Source organism: Cydia pomonella, chromosome 7 (assembly GCF_033807575.1).
Source record: "Cydia pomonella isolate Wapato2018A chromosome 7, ilCydPomo1, whole genome shotgun sequence".
Lineage (NCBI taxonomy): Eukaryota > Metazoa > Arthropoda > Insecta > Lepidoptera > Tortricidae > Cydia > Cydia pomonella.
The window spans coordinates 12,486,408-12,506,555 of record NC_084709.1 but is presented as its reverse complement, the minus strand read 5'-3'; the positions used below and the strand labels follow the sequence as shown (position 1 = coordinate 12,506,555).

At 37.8% G+C, this 20,148-nt stretch overlaps 1 protein-coding gene across 5 annotated transcripts in view; it reads left to right on the top strand.

The window, feature by feature from the left end:
* LOC133519849 (protocadherin-like wing polarity protein stan) overlaps nt 1-20,148 on the top strand; it is a 219,077-nt gene that overhangs the window by 155,048 nt on the left and 43,881 nt on the right. For all 5 annotated transcript variants that reach the window (XM_061853985.1, XM_061853982.1, XM_061853983.1 and 2 more), the window contains exons 4-5: nt 2,784-2,830; nt 13,463-14,652. In XM_061853985.1, coding sequence (XP_061709969.1) covers nt 13,523-14,652 — 1,130 coding nt within the window. In that variant the 5' untranslated portion in view covers nt 2,784-2,830; nt 13,463-13,522. The remainder of the gene's footprint in view (nt 1-2,783; nt 2,831-13,462; nt 14,653-20,148) is intronic.

The following is a 20,148-nucleotide window of genomic DNA, read 5'->3' as shown; positions in this document are numbered from 1 at the left end:
TATTTCATCTAGCATATTTCCTTTCCATCTGGCACATTTTTAGGGTCCCGTACCTAAAGGGTAAAACGGGACCCTATCACTAACACTCCGCTGTCTGTCCGTCTGTCACCACTGTCACCAGGCTGTGTCTCGTGAACCGTGATAGCTATTAGACAGTTGAAATTTTCACAGATGATGTATTTCTGTTGCCGGTATAACAACAAATACTAATAAGTACAGAACCCTCGGTGGGCGAGTCCGACTCGCACTTGTCCGGTTTTTTCTTAGTTTTGCTGGCTCTAGTTTAATCGAGCGGCATTGACTGACTGTTTGTATAAATAAGTTATTAAATCATTTCCTGTATTGCATCAAAATTTCGATTTGATAGAGTTACTTAAAACGACGTCGACGTTATCGGATCGTTTATAGCGGGGTCGTATATTTTAAGTGCTTTAAAGAATTTAGTTTAATAAATATATTTTAAACATTTTTTTTATACAGGATGTAATCGTTAAGTGTTTATATGCGATTATTCCTTAAATAACACAGATAAAAAAATGACATAGAAAGTACGTTTTCCAATGATTAAAACGAATTACATCAATAACTCTTTTTAAATAAAACTATATCGTTTAAATTGATAGCTGTTATATTTACGGAATACTCTCATGTAAACACCTAACGATTAAATCGTGTATACCTACTTAAATAATTTTCCTGTCGGAGTTTTATATAGCGTAATGTATAGTTTAGTCCAACAACAAAATCCTGATTAAAACTGTTATAAACACTTTACTTTCTAAAGCAATCTTTACACGGGAATTCAAAAAATAAAAGCCATCTGCTTACGTAAAATATTAACGTCTCACCACATGATTTCCGTCAATGAGCAAAGTAGATCGACTCCGGAGACAAACGTGTGGGTTCCGCCACCAGGCTCCCTATTCGTCAGGCCTAAGCCACGCATCGTGTCACACGCGTGAGCTGATTTACAACTAAATCGTAAAATCGGGACTTTGGGGTTACGTAAAGTTTTAGGACCTCTTAAAATGGCGAATAAAATCGGTAACTCTGAGCTGAATTCTGAAGTAAGATTTTTGATAGATATTTTATAGATTCTCGATTAGTTTGGCTATTTATGTGCACTCTGATATAAACGTTAGTATTACTTTAGTAGACGATTTCAGACATGAAACGTGTGTGCACTCTTTGCGTGAATTCAGGTTAAACCTCTCTGATAATTTCAATCAAACATCTTGTTTGTGTGATTGTTACTCAGTCATCGAAATATCTAAACATTTGAACGTAATACCACTATTAGAAATAAATAAAAGGTTTATACAATTTTGACTACACTTATAAGCAGTGTATTGTTTAAATTTATTTAGAACATAAACAGTCACATATACAAATGGCTTTGAAGTACAATGTAGTGTACTTAACATACTTAACAACCAAAGACCTGGTTCATTATTAAGTACATAATGTTAACATACATAATAACAGCAGAACGAAAATGAAAAATCATGAGCCATACTTAAATACTATTTACCAGTCTTCAGAGCTAAATCGCTATCTAAATATCACATGAACTATTACGTTTAATGTAATAGGGCAGAAATTAAAAAATATATACTAATAATAAATAATGAACGTGTAAAATTATATGGATGGTAATATTTTTAATATAAAGATAAGATGTTTAATTTTTTTTTACTATTACCTGGTAGGTATTAGGACAACCGGAAATTTACATTTATACATTGTATACAACCTACAGTACTATTAGTAGTAGTACTGTGTTGTACAGAACCTGATCCGAAATCAGCCAGACAGCTGCGACCCGTGAAAGAAATTCACTGCCAAATGAAATCGTTTATCTTCAAACGGAATAACGCATGATGCCTGCCATTCGGCATGCAGATTGTCCTTTTTCGGCGAATTTATCTCTTTTGTGGCTAAATGGACACATATCAGTGGTAGTTAGAAACGCCGACGTTATCATATTGATTTATAGTTGTCGATTAAGTGCCGGGTATGCGATTAACCTGTAAGATCAAATTAAGGCTTTTCTCTCCTTGTTACTTGCTAAATCAATGAATTATAGATAAAGCAAAAAAAATTATAAGCGAGTGTCGCCAATGTCCTGTAGGCTCATTTTAATAAACATCCCAAAGTTTTTTAGAGTGCCTGAGTGAAATTAAAGGTCTCTGTATCCATAAAACTTGTCAAGACATAAAGTAATTTTAGCCCACTTAAAAACAAAAATAACTGGGTGCACCAGGCTTGCATAACAAGTCTGGTATCATTTCCTAGCGGTGCGGTGTAGAACAGCCCTCGAGGCGCTCTCAAAGCGAGTGGCACTCGTATCGCGGACACGGACACCCCGGGCTCCTAACCGGTCACGCCCTCCTTCTACTCGTAAAAGCCTTGGCGATAGACCGGTCTCTGTGTTCCTTATATCCTAGTACTTCGCATGCAAATTTATAGTTGTTTCAAACACAATTTTTAAAGAAGAGAAAGAACGGTCTTCAAAACAACAATTATTTTTTTATGTAATTTGCCTAATTGTATAAAACGTCTTTTAAACTTTCAGTTAATCTTGTGTAGAGACAAAGCATCCATTAATCTATATTCATACTCGTATGAACCAGCACGCTCCGCCGCAGGGACGGGCTCATTTGTCAAAATCGCTGGCTTTTTGTCCGTTTTGCGCTCATTTTCCACCTCATTAATCCTTCAAATGAAACAGTTAAATACAGAACCTATAAATTTGTCAGTAAAATATTTATGTTTTGTTACAGATGACGATAAAATGAAGTGAAGTCTTCCCACGTCAATATCCTAAAAGGTAAGGTGATAAAACGAAGAGGTATCAAACTGTCGTTACTATCTCGTTACGCTATATATAATAATAAAACTATATTTTATGTCGAGTTTGAGAGGAAAAATATACGTTTCCAAATTTTACAAACCAGTAGCTTATTACTAAATGTTACAGTATGGAGATTGAATAACTGATTTGGTATCGTTTTATGTTAGCCGAGGATCGTAAACTGGAAAGTTATTGGTCATATCGTGATATAATTCCCGTTTTATTGCGCAGTTTCGACGTAAGTTAAAATGTATTTGAATTAATGATATTATTCAATTAAAAAATAACATTAGTTACCTCTCAGCGTTAATTACAATTGCTTGGAGTAATGTTTTGGATTAAATAAATATGCATGTTATGTGAACCAAGATGAACTGCGGCTTATTTTAATATGAGGTCACCAGGCTGGTCGTGACAATAAAAATCTACCAGCTAAGAAGCGGCGAATCCAATCTAAGATATTTTTTTCAAATTCAGAAACATTTGCGCTGTTGCAGGCAATTAAAAAGGATTGAACTTGGTGTATGTATATATTATTATGAAGCTCTTAGGCGAGTTTGTTGCCTTGAAATATTTTCCCTTTAACACGATTTTACCGCAAGGAGATGGGCATTGTTAGATACACATAGAATTAAGTCCACCTGTAATACGCTATAAATATATAAAGCACGACAACATTGAATACTTACCAGAATGTTACTTAAACGTTTTAAACCTGGAACAAGGAATATGATGAATATCTTCGTTGACTTTTCTCTAAGGTTCTCACCAAACCTAAGTCATTGTAATTTCATTGTTTACTGTGTGGTCTTATACTCGTATATACCTATCAATTAGATCATACAACTAACTTTTTTCTACATAATCTCTTACATATTATTACAAATTGCTCATTACTTTGCTTAAGTCCGTGATTTCAACGAACCCGTAAATTATTGTCAAGAGTAGATAAAATGAATGCCAGATTTTATTTATATTTTATCATGATAATTACTTAATGTTATTGCATAAGCTTACGCCTAACGCCGTAAAACATATATCTGAGCAACTGAGTATCGACTTATCTAGTCGTAAAGTTTGACCCCTCCTCTGCCTGAACCTACTACTAATCTGTTATCCTTAACGCTCCGCATGAGCTTTTAAAAGATAAGACTGAGTGGTCAGAGGTGTACTTTTTACACCCTTTTCAGATTCCACACCAAAAGGGTGCTATCATCAGAACCTATACCTAAGCCTCCGTGTTTCGTCCGTATGCCTGTCTGTCAGCAGCTTCATTAACCGTAGTTAAGTAATTGAAATTTTCAGAGTATAAATATTTCTGCTATTAACAAATATAATAGAATAACTTTAATTAAAAATATATTAATCTTGTTATTTTTTCTGAACATAAAATAACTGAAACTGCAAAACTCTTATTGTCCTGACCTGACCACCACATGGTGATGGTAAGGGTAGTAGTGTTTGGTTGACTACCTTTTATCATTCCACTAATGTAGCGGCAACTGAGGTTTGTCTATGTAGTATAGGTATACGCAGCTAGAACAATTAACTCTTTCTATTAATTAGGAAGAATTAAAACACAAAGGTAGGTTTATGTATTGCAAACAAGCTCCGGTGCTTTCCTAACTAGCCCAATAGGCTTAAAAGCCAGAACTGCAACGAGAGTACCAATCACGATCGACGGGCTTCACAAATATTTTAAACTTATGCTTAGTTAATTGATTATTCTTTATACATTATGTATCTATCAGTAGTGGGGCAAAACTATTCTAATATTTAAGTACTTAGATGTTTTTCTTAAGGTGAGATATGTTTGGGCAGTTTAGCGCTTTTGAGTAAAACGAATAGAAAATGCCCAAAAAATGACTGGGTTACCTCACTTTAAGGTAATTATAATTAAATCACAAGAACTTATTGCATAAGTTTGCCTACTGATGAAGAAGAGGAGATAATTTTTTAGCACGTCATGTGTGACCAAAAAAGTTTTTAGTTATGCGAGCGCAAAACGCAATTTAATATTTTATGGTCAGTTGTTTATGTTTGTTTCCAATTTTACTAAAGTCAATTAGCTGTTTAGCTTCCTAGTAGTATGTGCTATTAGCTTCCTTATAAAATTACAAATTGCTTTTCCTTACTGACGATGACGCATGTGTTTCAGCAGTTTAGCACATGAGTATGCTCTTTAAACCTGACCTGGCACAAAGTATATCAAAATATATGACTATTTTTAGACAACATGCACACCTCCAATAGAAGCAAGATTCGAAAACAAATAAATTGAAAATGGGTCGTAAATTTATGGCCGGTATAAATGGCGAATAGTAGACGGAATGTAATGACCGGGAGGGATCGGACCGATTCCTGGATTTAATTGATAGCGCCATTAACGCGGTGTCTGTGCTTTGAGACCTGTTTTATTGCTGTTTCACGGTGCCTTTGTACCGGAGGTTATCACCGCAACGGTAACAGCCACTGTTGGCTTCGATTTATTACATAGGTATCGATGAAGCAAAAGTTGAATTTGACATAACCCTTTGTTTTTGAGACCTGTTTTATTGCTGTTCAACGGTGCTCTTTGTGCCGGAGTTGGTTACCACCGCTACAGTAGCAGTCACGTTTGCTTCGATTGATTAAGGATCGTTGTAGCAAGAGTTGACACAATATTTAGTGCTTTGTGACCTAACATGTTTGTCTGATATTAATCTCGATCTAACGTTGCTCTCACCGCTTGATACAACACGCCTCAAGAGGAGGCTTGTTGGATTGGGTAAAACAATCTTCTTGGCACAAATAACTGATGTCGAAAACCAAAAGGATCACTTTACCTTTGATTGCAGGGAGAAAGGAAAGTCTTACAACTGACGGATGATAATGATACTCCTGATCGATTTCGGCCACAACGACTGTGATCTGGACATTTTTAATAACGGATACAGCGTATGCAAGTACAAAGTTTCAAGTGTTATAAAAAGTAGCACATTTTTCTTATCCTTATTTGTTTCGGAAATTCGAGTACCACTAAGAAGTTAGAAACTTGGTCACCCTATGCCAAAGTTTTCCTTCCTCAGATAGGGGGCCAATTGCTTCTACCAGTTAATCCACTCAATGTTTGGCTTTATTGTTTTGCCCGTCTCATATCGTGAAGCTCTCTATTAGTATACAGGACGATTAATATACAATTTTGGACAGCCCAGATAAAACTTAATTACAGGTAAGAGAAATAGTAAAGGTATTAAGTAGCTACAGTTGCATACTAAACATGTGTTACGATTTTTACTTCAGATGGAATAATATCCTCCATATTTCTTTATTTATAATCTGCAACGTAGACTTGTCATTATGAAAGGTAGAGGCAAGGAACAGAAACTCCTTAGGCAGAATTGTTGCAAAAGTGTCCAGCTGTCAGCTATAAATAATAGTTCCAAATCTCTCCCGAGTAGCGCTAGAGTAGCTAAGAACCTAGGCGTTATTGACGGACTGAAGTGCACTGTTTATTATTCGATTTTTTTCTCAAGTATTCTAGGTATTGTAGCGCCACCTATTTATGGTTTTTTGTCGGACACTTTTTAGTATATGGAGATTTTGTCCCTTGCCTCTACCTACCATACTTGTCATCTTAAATTTTAACTTGTTGCTATTTATGATGGACTAGGTGAGTTCTTGGGTTCAATTCTATAAACGGTATGAGTGAATGTATATCTAGTGTTTAATCAAGAGCAAGAGCATGAGCGACTATCGCTCTCAAGCGTTGCTATTGTTAAATATACGTGACTACTGGTTCTGACACATTTTAATTCCATTCCTAAAATCAATACTAACTAACATAACATCATACATCGCAAATAAGTAGTCGATTTCACTTATTTTGTGTAAAATTAAAATATATTTTCGTTAATGGATATGCAGGACCTATTTTTGAGGCCACGAAACAACGCGCTATTTTATCCTCCATATTCCGTTTATTATTTTTTCAGTGGGGACAGCTTTTTTATGCAATAAAACCTAAATATTTGAATACAAAGGAAAATGTGACGCGGGAGTTATAAATCTTAGTCAACAGTAAAATGAGGTGACTGTACAATATTGCCGACGGTCTAATTCTCCGTTATAAAGGTACGAGTAAGCCCCTCAAGGAAAAGCTCTTATTAAGCATTATAAGTTATTTATGTCTTCTAGGAGCAACGGCTATTTTCATAAAGAACACTTAGGACTTACTGACAAAATAAGGATTTTATAATAGGTAGGTAGGTAGAGTAAGCTAACTCGGCAGCGTTTTTAATAGCGCAGTTGTGCAAGTGTTATTTTAAGCGTCAAACTTCTATGAAAGTATGACGTTTAAAATAACATTTGCACAGTCTGTGCAAATGTTATTTTAAACGTCAAAATCGCTGCCAAGTTAGCTTGGTCTGACTCCACATTATAACGGACTCCTCACAATAGAGAAGATTCAGAATATAACTGTTAATTTGATTAAATGATGTGTAGGTTTACCCTTAACTTATTTTAAAAGTTTCTATATTGGTCGTCAGTATTTTTGTCTATATTCGAGATAGAATAATGATATTAATCAAAGTTAATCATATAATTTTCAAAGCCCATTAAATTTTACCATAATCCTGCAGCATTTAATCAGAGTTGTAATTAATTATGCACTGTCAACATTGTTTAAATCGGCAGGTGTGAAACGGTCCTCGCCCCGGGACACCTGAAAACCGGAAAACTGAGGGAAAAGGTAAATTGGAAAACCGTTAAATTGGTAAAACCGGTAAATTTTAACGCGCCATAACACCAGCTACAAATTTCCCTGCCGAACACTTCTGAATTTACTTGGTTTTACCAAATATTATGTATAATCGCTTGGAATTTGGCAGCTATGTGTGAAGTTCAGTACGTACTTAACTAAGTACCTGTTTGGGTATGAGTTTTGTAATTTAATTCGTACTGTTATCGTCTAGGAAACGTATGAAATGAAGCTTTCTGAATAGCTGAATTTTCAGTAAAAAAGTTTTCTTGAAATGTGCTCTTGCAGTTTGTTGTAGATGTTATAAATAGGCGAGAGCGGGGTTCTGCTATTTATATATTGTCTGGTAGTTATTCTTAGATTTCCTAAAGCTCTTATAGCTGAGCTTTCAAATCGTTTTACGTGACACAGTGCGGCTCTTTAATTTCTCTCGCTAAATTTTATTAAATCCTGGTTTATTATGTTTACATAATTATAAACGAACAGTAGGTACCTATTTAATCATATTGCTACATACTGGCGGTGTTAAAATTGGGTTCAAACGTTAAATCCAGCTTAAGTTTGCTTGTTTAGGATCGTCGCTTATTAGAAGGATCGCTTGTTATGTTTCGCTGTTGTGTTTGCTATTATACGTTTATGGAACAATTTCGTAAAGCCAAATGGCTGTCAAGTTTACGCTTGTTTGATAACATCAATATTATCTCTTTTGCGTAATCCGATTTGTTTCAACATTTATAATATAATGTTGCCTTTGCACAATGAGGATAATTATGTTTTTTTTTTTGGCATTTTCTCTCTTCTTCTGCTTCTCTTCTCAGCATATTCGCGTCCACTGCTGAACATATGCCTCTTTCATGGATTTCCATGTTGTTATGTATGCGGCGGTTCTATGCCGGGTCGGCGCTCGGCCAGGTGCATTTTCTCTATTCCTGTTATATCTTATATCTCTTTCTGTACTCCTAAGATCCAGGTTCGTGAGGTCCGCCTATTGCGTTTTATAACGAATATGTTTTTTTTTATTAGGAAAAGGTGCTTACCTTTTCCTAATAAAAAAAAACATATTTGACCACAATCTCACCTGATGGTAAGTGCCGATGCAGTCTAGGATGGAACATGCTTACCTAAAAGATGTCTATTCACTCTCGATTTAAAAAGATCCAAATTATAGTGGACTGGGAATAGATTTGCAGGAAGTGAATTCCACTCTTTAGCCGTTCGCATGATAAAGCTGTATGCGTAGCGTTTAGTGCGAATCAGTGTCAGAGTAACGACGTAAGGGTGAAACGCAAGTCCGCGTCTAGTCCCACGGTGGCAGAACAGAGATGATATCTTAAAACTTCGAGTTGTTTTTTAGTTTCTGCTTGTACAATACATATATGGGATGTGTTTAGAGCCAAATTTAGAACTGTATCAGTTCGACGTATTTTTTATCAAAATGGGCTAATATCGATACTGAACCGATGGCTCCACCTCTTAAGTCTATACATCGTAAATATTTTCCTCAGACTGCATGGACGAAATAATTACCCGCACCGAAGTGCGCCACCTGATCTCAACGGCTGTCTGAAACAAAAACAAAAGTGTTTCAGCCAACTCAGACACAGCCGTTACGATATTTCTAAGCGATTTAGCTGACACCTTCGACGTCTGCTTCTGGCCATAGATTCTTGTTGTATGTGCGAGTACTGGTGTGTTAAGTCCACACACAGGAACCAGTGTAACTTGATCAACTCCTGCTACATTTCTGAGCAATCGGCGAGCGCTCTTATACTAGTTACATCGAGCGATCGACTCTCTTCTTTTCGGCAATCAATAAGAATGGCACTCTGTATTAGCATCGCTCACCGAGCAAACTCGAATATTGACCGATGAAAGCCAGTTTAACAATGACCTCGACGTTTGTGATAACCATCAGTAAACGGAGATATGCTTAGTATTACGCTGTAGACGACCAGTCGCCTTTGATCGGCACCTACTCGCAACAACCCTGCTTATTATGCACCATAACTCGCGCCCCCTGCGTTGTTTCGAATACTATGCTATTATATTGTTTGCCTATTTACCGACCATTTGTAGACGGATTCTAGTGTATAATTTTTTTTAGAAAATGCTACTTATATACAATGAAACACATTTGCCCGTCACGGCATCTTCACATCATTGTATGTTTGAATTTGGCTTAAGCTAGAGAATGTTGAGCTGCACTTTAATTACTCTTTTTTCTATGTATGATAAGGATCCTGATCCTGACCGAATTTTCAGTTCTTCTTCTCTTTTAATCTTTTTCACAACGATTCACAAGACAAGCATCAAATAAGTATTGTACATTTGAATATAGCTGTACTTACATTGCAGTAAAGTAAATTATATAAAAAAAACTAAATTAGTAACATAACATGTTACTACGTTTTGTAATAAGTGGCCTTAAATAGACAGAGATCATAATTAATCCAGGAACTGTGAAGGTTCGAGATAATAAACAATATCTCATAGATATACGTTAAATATAATATACAGAGATATAATATATACGCATTAAAACATAAACCGTTCCACGTGGTCACACTGTCGGTAAAAATTACTAGTTTGTCGAAAGTCGGAAAGTATATAAGAAGAGGCGCTCGCTATGTCATGGGGGCCTACCGCGAAAACCGAAGTTCGTCAATTGCGGGAATTTTTCTCTGTCACTTTAATGACGTCTTAGAGAGAGTAAAAGGGAAAGATCCCGGCAATTGGCGAAATACGGTTGTCGCGGTAGGCCTCCTGGTCCTGGGTGACCGCTCTTTACGGACTCCATTACATGACATGGCATTAATGTTTTTGCTCCTTCTGTGATATGAGATGTAATAAATTAACTTTATGATTGTCGACTATTATGTTGAATATGAAGTGGAACTATTTTACTGCTCAATGAAACAGTAATAACGTCAGCGTTCGCATTCTCATGAATTTAGAAGTGCCTTGAATATATGTGGCCATCCATGCCTAAAGGGTCCTTGTGGCAGGTATTGAGTTAAGTATAGATCCTGAATCTACGTTAAATGAGCTATCTAATACAATTTTCGGACTGTTCTTTAATATGTTGTACTTTGAACCATAGTATATATTTGGATATATTGTAATTCACATCTTAGGATAGAAATAAAACCACAAGGTTTACAAAATATTTTTCTTTTAAATAAAATGTCATAACATAATGATTATATTTTTCATCTTCCTCTAAAATAACATAACAATTTTTATACAGTGACTTATAAACTATATTAAATTATATTAAATCAGTCTATAGAAGTATCACAAAAGCGTTATTATTATTCTACAAGTTTTATTTTTCTAGTTATAAACGATTTGAGTTACATAAGAATCACTAATTCAGTCCCATACTTTTGGGAAAAGGGGCCTTATGACCAATCACAGGCAAAAATTATTGATAATTACAGTATAGCACTATATTAACACTATTTATTTACTAATCTTGTATTAAAACATAACACCGAAGAAAAAGTGTTATCATAAGTTTACTCAAAATCTTGATTAATACAAATTATATTGAAATGATCATAAGAGTAATTCTAATAAACGTTGTTAAATGATTCACACAGTACTGAGTTATCCCGGAAGCGAACTAGTGTCCGACCGAAGGTTCGGTTTCGGTTTCGGCCATTTGTGACCAAAAAATAATGTTTCGATCATAGTTTCGGCTGAGTCGAAACTTACGAAATGGTACTTCGTTGTGGTCACATAGTGTGAAACTAAACTATGTGACAAAGAAAGTTGGGGAACAACTAGGACGACAACATTAATAATACTGATTTAAAGTTACAGTAATTAAGAATACACAATTCCCCTAATGAACGCGCCATGAGACGGTCGAGGCAGTCTTAATATATGTATAAAAGCGGTCTTATAACATTTTTTTCAACGATTGTAACGAGTCTACAAAAGTTTCCGCCGAAACTAGAGCCAAAGCCGAACCTTCGGTTTCGGTTTCGGCAAAAAAACATGTTTCGGTCGGACACTAAAGGGAACACATTTGCACCACCAATCAGTATCCACTAAGGGGCTAGACATGAATTACGTAAGAACAACGCGTGAATAGTGCGGCGGGCGAATTGTCGCGTGTAGGAGAGAGACGGCGATAGCAGCGGTAAATGACAAAGGAAGAACGGCTAAGTTTTGCCACGCTGCCGCCAAGTGAGATTTGACGTCAGCGGAAAAAATTTGTACCTACCCGTAAAATTAACTATACCTATGTATATAAATTAAACATGCTTATAAGAAACGCTTGCTGATGGCCTAAGTAAGAGCGTACGACTTGCAATCTGAGTTCAAACCTCGGCTTGTACCAATGAGTTTTTCGGAACTTATGTACGAAATATCATTTGATATTTTACTATTACTATTCGCTTGTCGGTGAAGGAAAACATCGTGAGGAAACCGGACTAATCCCAACAAGGCCTAGTTTTACCCTCTGGGTTGGAAGGTCAGATGGCATTGGCAGTCGCTTTCGTAAAAACTAGTGCTTACGCCAAATCTTGGGATTAGTTGTCAAGCGGACCCCAGGCTCCCATGAACCGTAGCAATATGCCGGGACAACGCGAAGAAGAAGAAGAAGATAAGAAACATATCTGCCATAAGGACCCTTTTCTACTAAACCCAATTTTAATATATAAATACTCAACGTACACTAGTGAAACCGACTACAAATGCACGTCTATCTGTATATTTTACTATTTTGCATACAACAAAAAAACGATAATTTGAAGCATTTTACAAAAACGTCAATATCTCCGTAACTAGAAACTGCCATAAGGAACCTTTTCTTATGGACGGTCACATATGCGCAGCTACCTAGTTGGTTACTAAATTCTGTTACTGCATAATCTTTATCTACATAAAATATACGAACGAAAGTTGAATAAACTATATATTAAAATGAAGTACACAAAATCAGGAATTACATATGACAATATCATCGGCACGCACGATTGTCATGTCTAATTCCGTCAGTGTCTTAACTATGGCCCGCTTGAGGGAGTCAAGATTTGTCTGTGGTTTAGCACAGGCTTTCTCCTCAATAACCTGCCATATGGCATAATCCAGGGGGTTAAGGCCCGGGCTGGAGGACGGCCAGTCTTCGTGGGAAATAAAGTCAATTTTGTTCCTTCGAAACCAGGCTTGAGTTGTTTTTGCCTTATGTGCAGGAGCTGTTCCTGTTGAAAGACCCATGGCTGGTTTTGAAATAGGGTGTGGCTTAAGGGCTTCACTACGAGTATTGGTTCGAGAACGGTTTCCTGGTAAACTTTGGCCCCAGTTTTCACACCTTTTTCACAGAAATGAACCTGTGTTAGCCCTGAGTATGACACACCCAGCCAAATCATCACATAAGAGATCACACTCTCGGAACAGGCGCAATAGCCTCTTGACTGTTTTTTGCATACACTCTGTCATTCTGGCGGTTACAACATTCTTCAATGGTAAACATTTTTGCATCTGTAAATGGTATTTTTCGGTGGCCATTTTGTGCGTACCGCTTCAATAGCACGCGACTTCTCTCTAGCCTCATAGTCTTTAATCGTCCATTAAGCAAATGACCTTTTTGTCTGCGGTAAGCGTGTAGTCTAAGGTCTTCATTAATAACTTTTTTTAGGGAGCTTCTCTTCACAGACATCTGTATTGCCAACAACTTTTGCTTCCGGACGGGGTTTCTTGCAATTCTCTCCTTCACTGCCTTTATTAGAGCTGGGGTCCGTGGTCTTCCAGACATCTTGCAAAAATTTAACCAAACCAAAGCTTTACATAAGTATTAGCCACCAAAGCGAATGAATGCCATGCTAGTTTTTCTAAACTATGTTTTATTGTTTCAGAATGGGGAGCGAGACCGGTAGCTGTGTGAGGCGACGGGGCTGTAGGTGAGCGGAGCTACGATGGTTAGCTGGCGGACGCTGGTCGCGCTGGCCGCGCTACTGGCGGCTGCGCGCGCCTACCTCGTGCTCGTGCCCGACACCGCGCCCGCCGGCCACGCGGTCCTCGACGCCGCCGTCTACAAGCTCGGCTCCGAGCGCGTCTACACCATCGACGTCCACCGCACCGCCAACTTCGTGCACCATGTGCTCCGCGTCAACCGCACTACCGGCCTCGTCACACTCCGCAAGAGGCTGCGGTGCGATGGCGTGTTCTACCCTAATCTCTTCACTTTTTACGTCGACTCCACTTCGGAAAGAATCCGCGACATCGACTACTACAGTTTGCCTGTCAGAATCCTAGTTACAGGCGAGGACTGTAGTCGACGGCATGCAGAGCTGTACGACATTGATTTCGACCGTGTCTACGATCAGAGTGACTCCGCTTTGCAGTACGATGATGAGACTGTTACGAGAGATAAAAGGGCAGCGCCTTTTCCAGAAAGTATAGACTGGAGGTTGCTAGAAGGCGAGGAGTTGATATCTAGTCAATACAATGTCTTATCTACGGCCTATCCGTGGTCGAACGTGATGTTTGAGGACTTTGCTAGTAGAAATAAAAGTAGAAAAAAACGATCTCAGTCCATAGTACCTTTCGACATGGCCATAGATGTAAAAATAGCTGAAGCCAAACAGTGGATATCGGAAACGTACGCCAGCTTCGCTATACCTACAACAGATCGGTGGCAAGGTATATGCCTGAAGAAGTCTCAGTTTGTGAATTCGCTAACGGCGTTCTTGCCGCGGACAGTGCAGAAAATGTGCAAAGTTCAGTTCTTGGACGTGAGTGACCCTCGGTTTGTGATCGAGAATAGCCAGGGTGATCTGGTGGCACGTAACGACGAGTGTATAATGGAGCCTATGTGGAAAGTGTCAGTTCTGTTTACGTTTAACTGTGATAGGACAAACATTGTGGATTCTGATCATAGGCTGAAGATAGTGTACCACCACCAGGAGTTAAATGATACTGATATCGCGAGGAGAGTGAAGAGGGAATTACGGAATCAGTCCCCGTACTTTGAGCAGGCTCTCTACGTGGCATCGGTGGCTGAGGAACAACCGACTGGTGTCGTCGTCACCACTGTAAGAGCAAGGTGAGTCCATTCATTCCATCGCTTTTCACTCCATTCCATCTTCAACTTGAGATATGTTATTAAAATCATTATGTTCTGCCCTATATGGTGAAAAAGCAGGTCCAAATGCTAGAGAATTAGTTATAATTTCGTTGTGTTCCACTATTTTTGCACCTCTTGCAGATACTGTCTCAACTATCCAAGAAAGCTATCAACATATTCATCATTCATCAAATAAAGTTTGATCTAAGGTGCATCACATTAAAAATATATATGACTGAAAATAATGACGACAAGAAAACCATGTCAACGCTCGACACTCGGTAGAGTTCCATGTTTTACAACAAAACATTTTTACACGATATTTCACTCTTCTAGTTTTATAATCACGCCAAGTGAGTCACTCTTATAGCGACCCACATACTAGCGGTAAGTGGCTCCGTTCCGACTTTTGTTACAAAATTTACGGGGCATATTCGAGCCTAACGAAGCCAAGAGTGCTGAAACCCATTCACAAAATTCTAACTAAAATGTATCCCAGCAGAATAATTTTGTAAGCCGTAACTGCTCCCTTAGTAACGGTTTCGTGGCTTACCGTTTCGACAACTTTCATTTAACGAAATTAAAGGAAGTTGTACCTATTTAACGTGTGTAGGTATACATACACAGGTATACTGGTATACGCAAGTCGTAAGGTGTGGTTTCTCTGTAACCACATCTGAGATAGCGTTAGCCCGTGAATGAAGATCCCTGTTAAGTCGGAACAAAACACCAACGGTAGCAACACCCAAAGTTTGTAATTCAATCAAAAATCTTATTAACAAGGTTTTACTTTCTTATTTTCATAAATGGAAATGAATAATGTATTAAAAACAATGATATAATAACCTTAAATCAGTTGCCAGCGAATTGCATAAGTATCTATATCGACTTCTTCGATCTTATTTTCGTTTGTCAGTTGGTAAAATCGTTAGGATAAGAACCGATTCCAATTAACATATTTTTACGTAATTCGACGTTTCGGATATCTCGTGAGTTGCAAGGCTCGTTATCGTCATTTTTTCGAAGAAGAGAATATAAATATTAAAACGTACACGTAGGTATCATCGCCCACACTGGCCATTGGTGGACCTTATTACAAAAGGCATACGGTCCACCGATGGACAGTTAAGAGTGTTGCTGTTTGTACCTACATAAAAATCTTTTTTTTTGAGGAATAGAACTATGACCTATGTTGGCCCAATAGGTACATATGTGCTCGACATAAAAATGTTTCTGTTTTTTGGGCATTTCCTATATACATACCTACAAGCTACACAATCTTATTATCAAAGTTATCGTGGTAAACCTCTACAAATAATATGCTTTTATTTATGTAATTTGTTAATCAACCAAAGCCACCAAAGGTCTACTAAATAAAAGGACCTGTAATAAACCATCTGTCTTAATTGTGCGGCGGTTCATTGAGCTTTTATGAACTCGTCTGTTTTACGTCCTAGCCAGCGCCGGGGCCCGCAGACAAAGCCTCATTCACAGACATATCCCAACGACGTAACGATGTCATCTGTGTAAATGTATACACTCATCTCATCATACACAATCTTGCCATAATCGACCTAATCCCTATACGGCTGTTCTGGGTAATCTGACTAACGCTAACATTGGTACATTAAAACTCGGTTGGATAAGATATGGAAGGAATATCGGCAGACATAGGCGCAAATGATTCAGAAATAGCGTATAAGGTAGAGGCGCGGCGCAGGCATGATACCGCTCCAAAACGTTATCATACAAAATATAGGAAGCGACGGGTCGTGAATTAGATTCAAGCGGCGCAGCGCAAGCGCTGTGTGCCGCTTGTCGCCTTTGTACATTTTAGTGATTTTGTATGAAAACATTTGTATCGGCAATGCCTGCGCCGCGCTTGCGCCACGCCTTGCGTCATCTGTGTATAATATCCGCCTTACAAAGTTTGATCTTTGACATGTTATTGCGTGCATTATCTACGTAGTATTGATATATGTCTGTGGCTTGAGCGACTACGGTAGAGCAATTTATACAGGTGGTTTTTGTCCGTGTTACGTCGTATAATGATACTGTTAACCTGTGGGATGCATTCTTTGCGCGTTAACAACTTTCTGATATTGTGCGGAGATATAATGTGAACATTATTATATCAAGTGTAGGTATTGTTACGTGTGAAAATATATGTAGATAGGTATCCGGATTTCATTATAGATAAGGAACCAGAAGCATTGACGAATGTCGCGGAGACATAACACAAACTAGAATTTTTGGGTTTAACAGAAAATAAAGAAATCAATAGGCACGTTGTGCACTTTCTGTCTCTGTAGTTATATATTTCTAATATAAGACATTAGGAAACGTTTAAGATGCTCGTAGTAGTGGAAATTCCTTTCGCTTCCGATACAATACGAAACGAAATAATCTCTTTATTGCTTGTCAATAATAATACACAAGAAACATAAGTTTCCCAACTCCCTTCCATTGAAAATCTCCACAATTTATCTCCAAACTGCATTAGTTTAAATTGGATCGCAACACCAACATTTCGAACTATACGTACTAGTCACGTAATGCTCTTAAGTTACAGATCCTCGATTTGTAATGCAGCCCTCCGAGATCGATGCCTTTCACGTCAATTGACTCCGTCACTGTCACATGGATCGCTTCGCATCTGCGGATGTTATTTCCTTCTCATATCTTAACGCAGTCGCGAATTCGTCTCAGAATAACCACCAAAAGGTGACCCCGAGATCCATGATAACTGCGGTACGAAAGGTTACGGGTTACTGACATGGGGGTCTAGCCAAGATGAAAATATTTGATAGAGAACGCCAACCGAAGCTTAAATAATGGACCTATGGTAATAGTCACGTGACTTTTTGTAGGAACTGTCATCCAATACATTTTTTTCTTTTCGTCTGGTGTTTGTCCCTAAAGTTTTAGGTTTGCGAATTATATCGTTTGCTAAACTAATCATAGGTAATATAGATATTATTTTACCTCGGGTGAAGTGACACTGAGATCCCATTTACTAACGGGTTACAATAGGGTTATAAAGACACAGAAAAATAAAATTTGTCTGTTCCTGTAAGAGTATTTTATCCTAAACGATACTTAAGGTTACTGGAGCCTCATAAATTCAGTATGTAAACCTAAGTATATTGATCAATGCCACCCCCTATAAAGTTTTTGGTTGCGCATCGGTTTCACCAAAGTCCTTTCAAAATCAGAAAAAAAAACATATTAGCACATCTATGCGACCGTTATACTGGTTCGCCTCTGATCATCAAACGTTTGTAATGACAAACCAGATTCCTTCACTCCCCATGCGCCGAAATACACTACAATCACATAAATTATTCGCGCACCATAATCTTTATAAGTGACGTTATTGCTCTGGAGTGAGTTGAAGGGGGGTGCGAACTATTATGGGAGGCGAGGCGACAGTGAAGACACACTACAGTTTTATGTACGCGTCATTGTTATCTAATAGTTTAGTCATTTAAATGGGGCTGCATTTCTCGCGGACCAGAAAAAAAAAAGTATTGTGATAGCGATAAAACTCTATATTTAAGACTGAGATTATTTCTGGCGTGTAATTACAACACACCTATAAAGCTAATATGTACTTGTTTTTATTTGATGAATACCTGCAACTCTAATTTTCATGATACCTACATGTTTTTACAAAATACTTTTAATCGCTGTGAATTCAGAGCCCCTAGTGTAAATTTATTCGATAGCGTAACGTGACGTGCGTTTGCGTTAAGTTTCACTTTGTATGGGATCTAGAAACAGCGCGCCAAGCGGAACGTTTTGGAAACTTAAAATCCCATACAAAACGAGACTTAACGCAAACGCGTACGTCACGTCACGCTATCGAATAAATATACACTAGAGGTACAGTTAAGCTTATTCAATAAACGGACTGTGCAAATTGATTATCCGCTCAGAGCAAGCTCAAAGATTATATATGACAATAACAAAAATAAAAAAAATCCAAATATATTCGAAATCAATTCAAAATATTGACACATGATTTAGCTCTTCTTCCCACATTGTGATAGATAAGAACATATACAATGTGTGGATATTCGTCTTCAAAACAAATAGCCATGGCTAATCTTATACTCGTGATATCACATAACTACGGGCGCCGCAACAAATGAGCGGTCATGAATACTTATTTCTACGATTTGTCTCGGGATAACTCGTAAAACACATTTATTTTATTTAATCACATTATTATAAAGGCTTCTGTGCAGTTCGCTGCTGGTTGCATAAAATTTCAGGATATTCACCTTACTATTACAGCATCATTAGTCGTTCTACTTGGACATATGTACATTGATAAGTTTTTTTGAACAAGCTTAAATTATTGTAAAATGAAATAGAGCGTGTGTAAGTCGGGAACATATTGTTTACATATGTATTTATTTGGGTGTAAATTATTAGGTTTAATTAAATCGACTACTATTAGTCAGTAAATTCGTCTTCGTAGAACTCAGTAATGATTAATGATACATCTGGGCAAAATGTCTACCTTTCTTACGCCCAGGGATCGGAAACCGGTATTTTTTGTATGGGAACGAAAACGGTATTTTTTCGTTCTTTGTTAATTACTTCATTTCTAATTAGGCAATCTAATAATACGAAGTCGTTATCTGAAAACACAACTGAGTCCTACATTTGGAGTATAAAATAAACCGAAATATAAAATATTTCCGGTTCCGATCCCTGCTTACGCCACGTTAAATTACTAAAAAAATTGTGTATACTTGTGTCACATTTAAACTACCTATTACCTAGATACCTTTGTATTTTTTTTGCAATTGGCTACTTGACATTTTTTTGGAAATAATGTCGAACGATCTTGATTTTCCTGAGGATCAAATGTCTATATGGGACTCATGGAATTTAAGCAACACAAAGGTCAGAAATGAGAGTTAAAGTCTGACGCTTCCACTCGACGATTGAAACGCCTCTAACAAAATGATAATGTGATGTGACGTCACATCATATAAGTCTGTCCTAAATGTATGGAAGATTTTTTTTTTTATACTACGTCGGTGGCAAGCAAGCATACGGCCTGCCTGATGGTAAGCAGTCTCCGTAGCCTATGTACACCTAGAAACTCCAGAGGAGTTACATGCGCGTTGCCGACCCTAACCCCACCCCCCTCGTTGAGCTCTGGCAACCTTACTCACCGGCAGGAACACAACACTATGAGTAGGGTCAAGTGTTATTTGGCTGCGGTTTTCTGTAAGGTGGAGGTACTTCCCCAGTTGGGCTCTGCTCTAGATCTGGAATGACATCTGCTGTGCTGTGCCCTACCACACAAGGCGAGATGACATTCACATTGCCCATACCTCTCTTTTGGACGTAATTTAAGGACATACCCGGGTCCAAAGATCAAGGAAATTGCCATTTTGACCCTGAAATATTGCGTTTATGTGTATAGTTGTCATACAATTTATTTTTCAGTAAAAT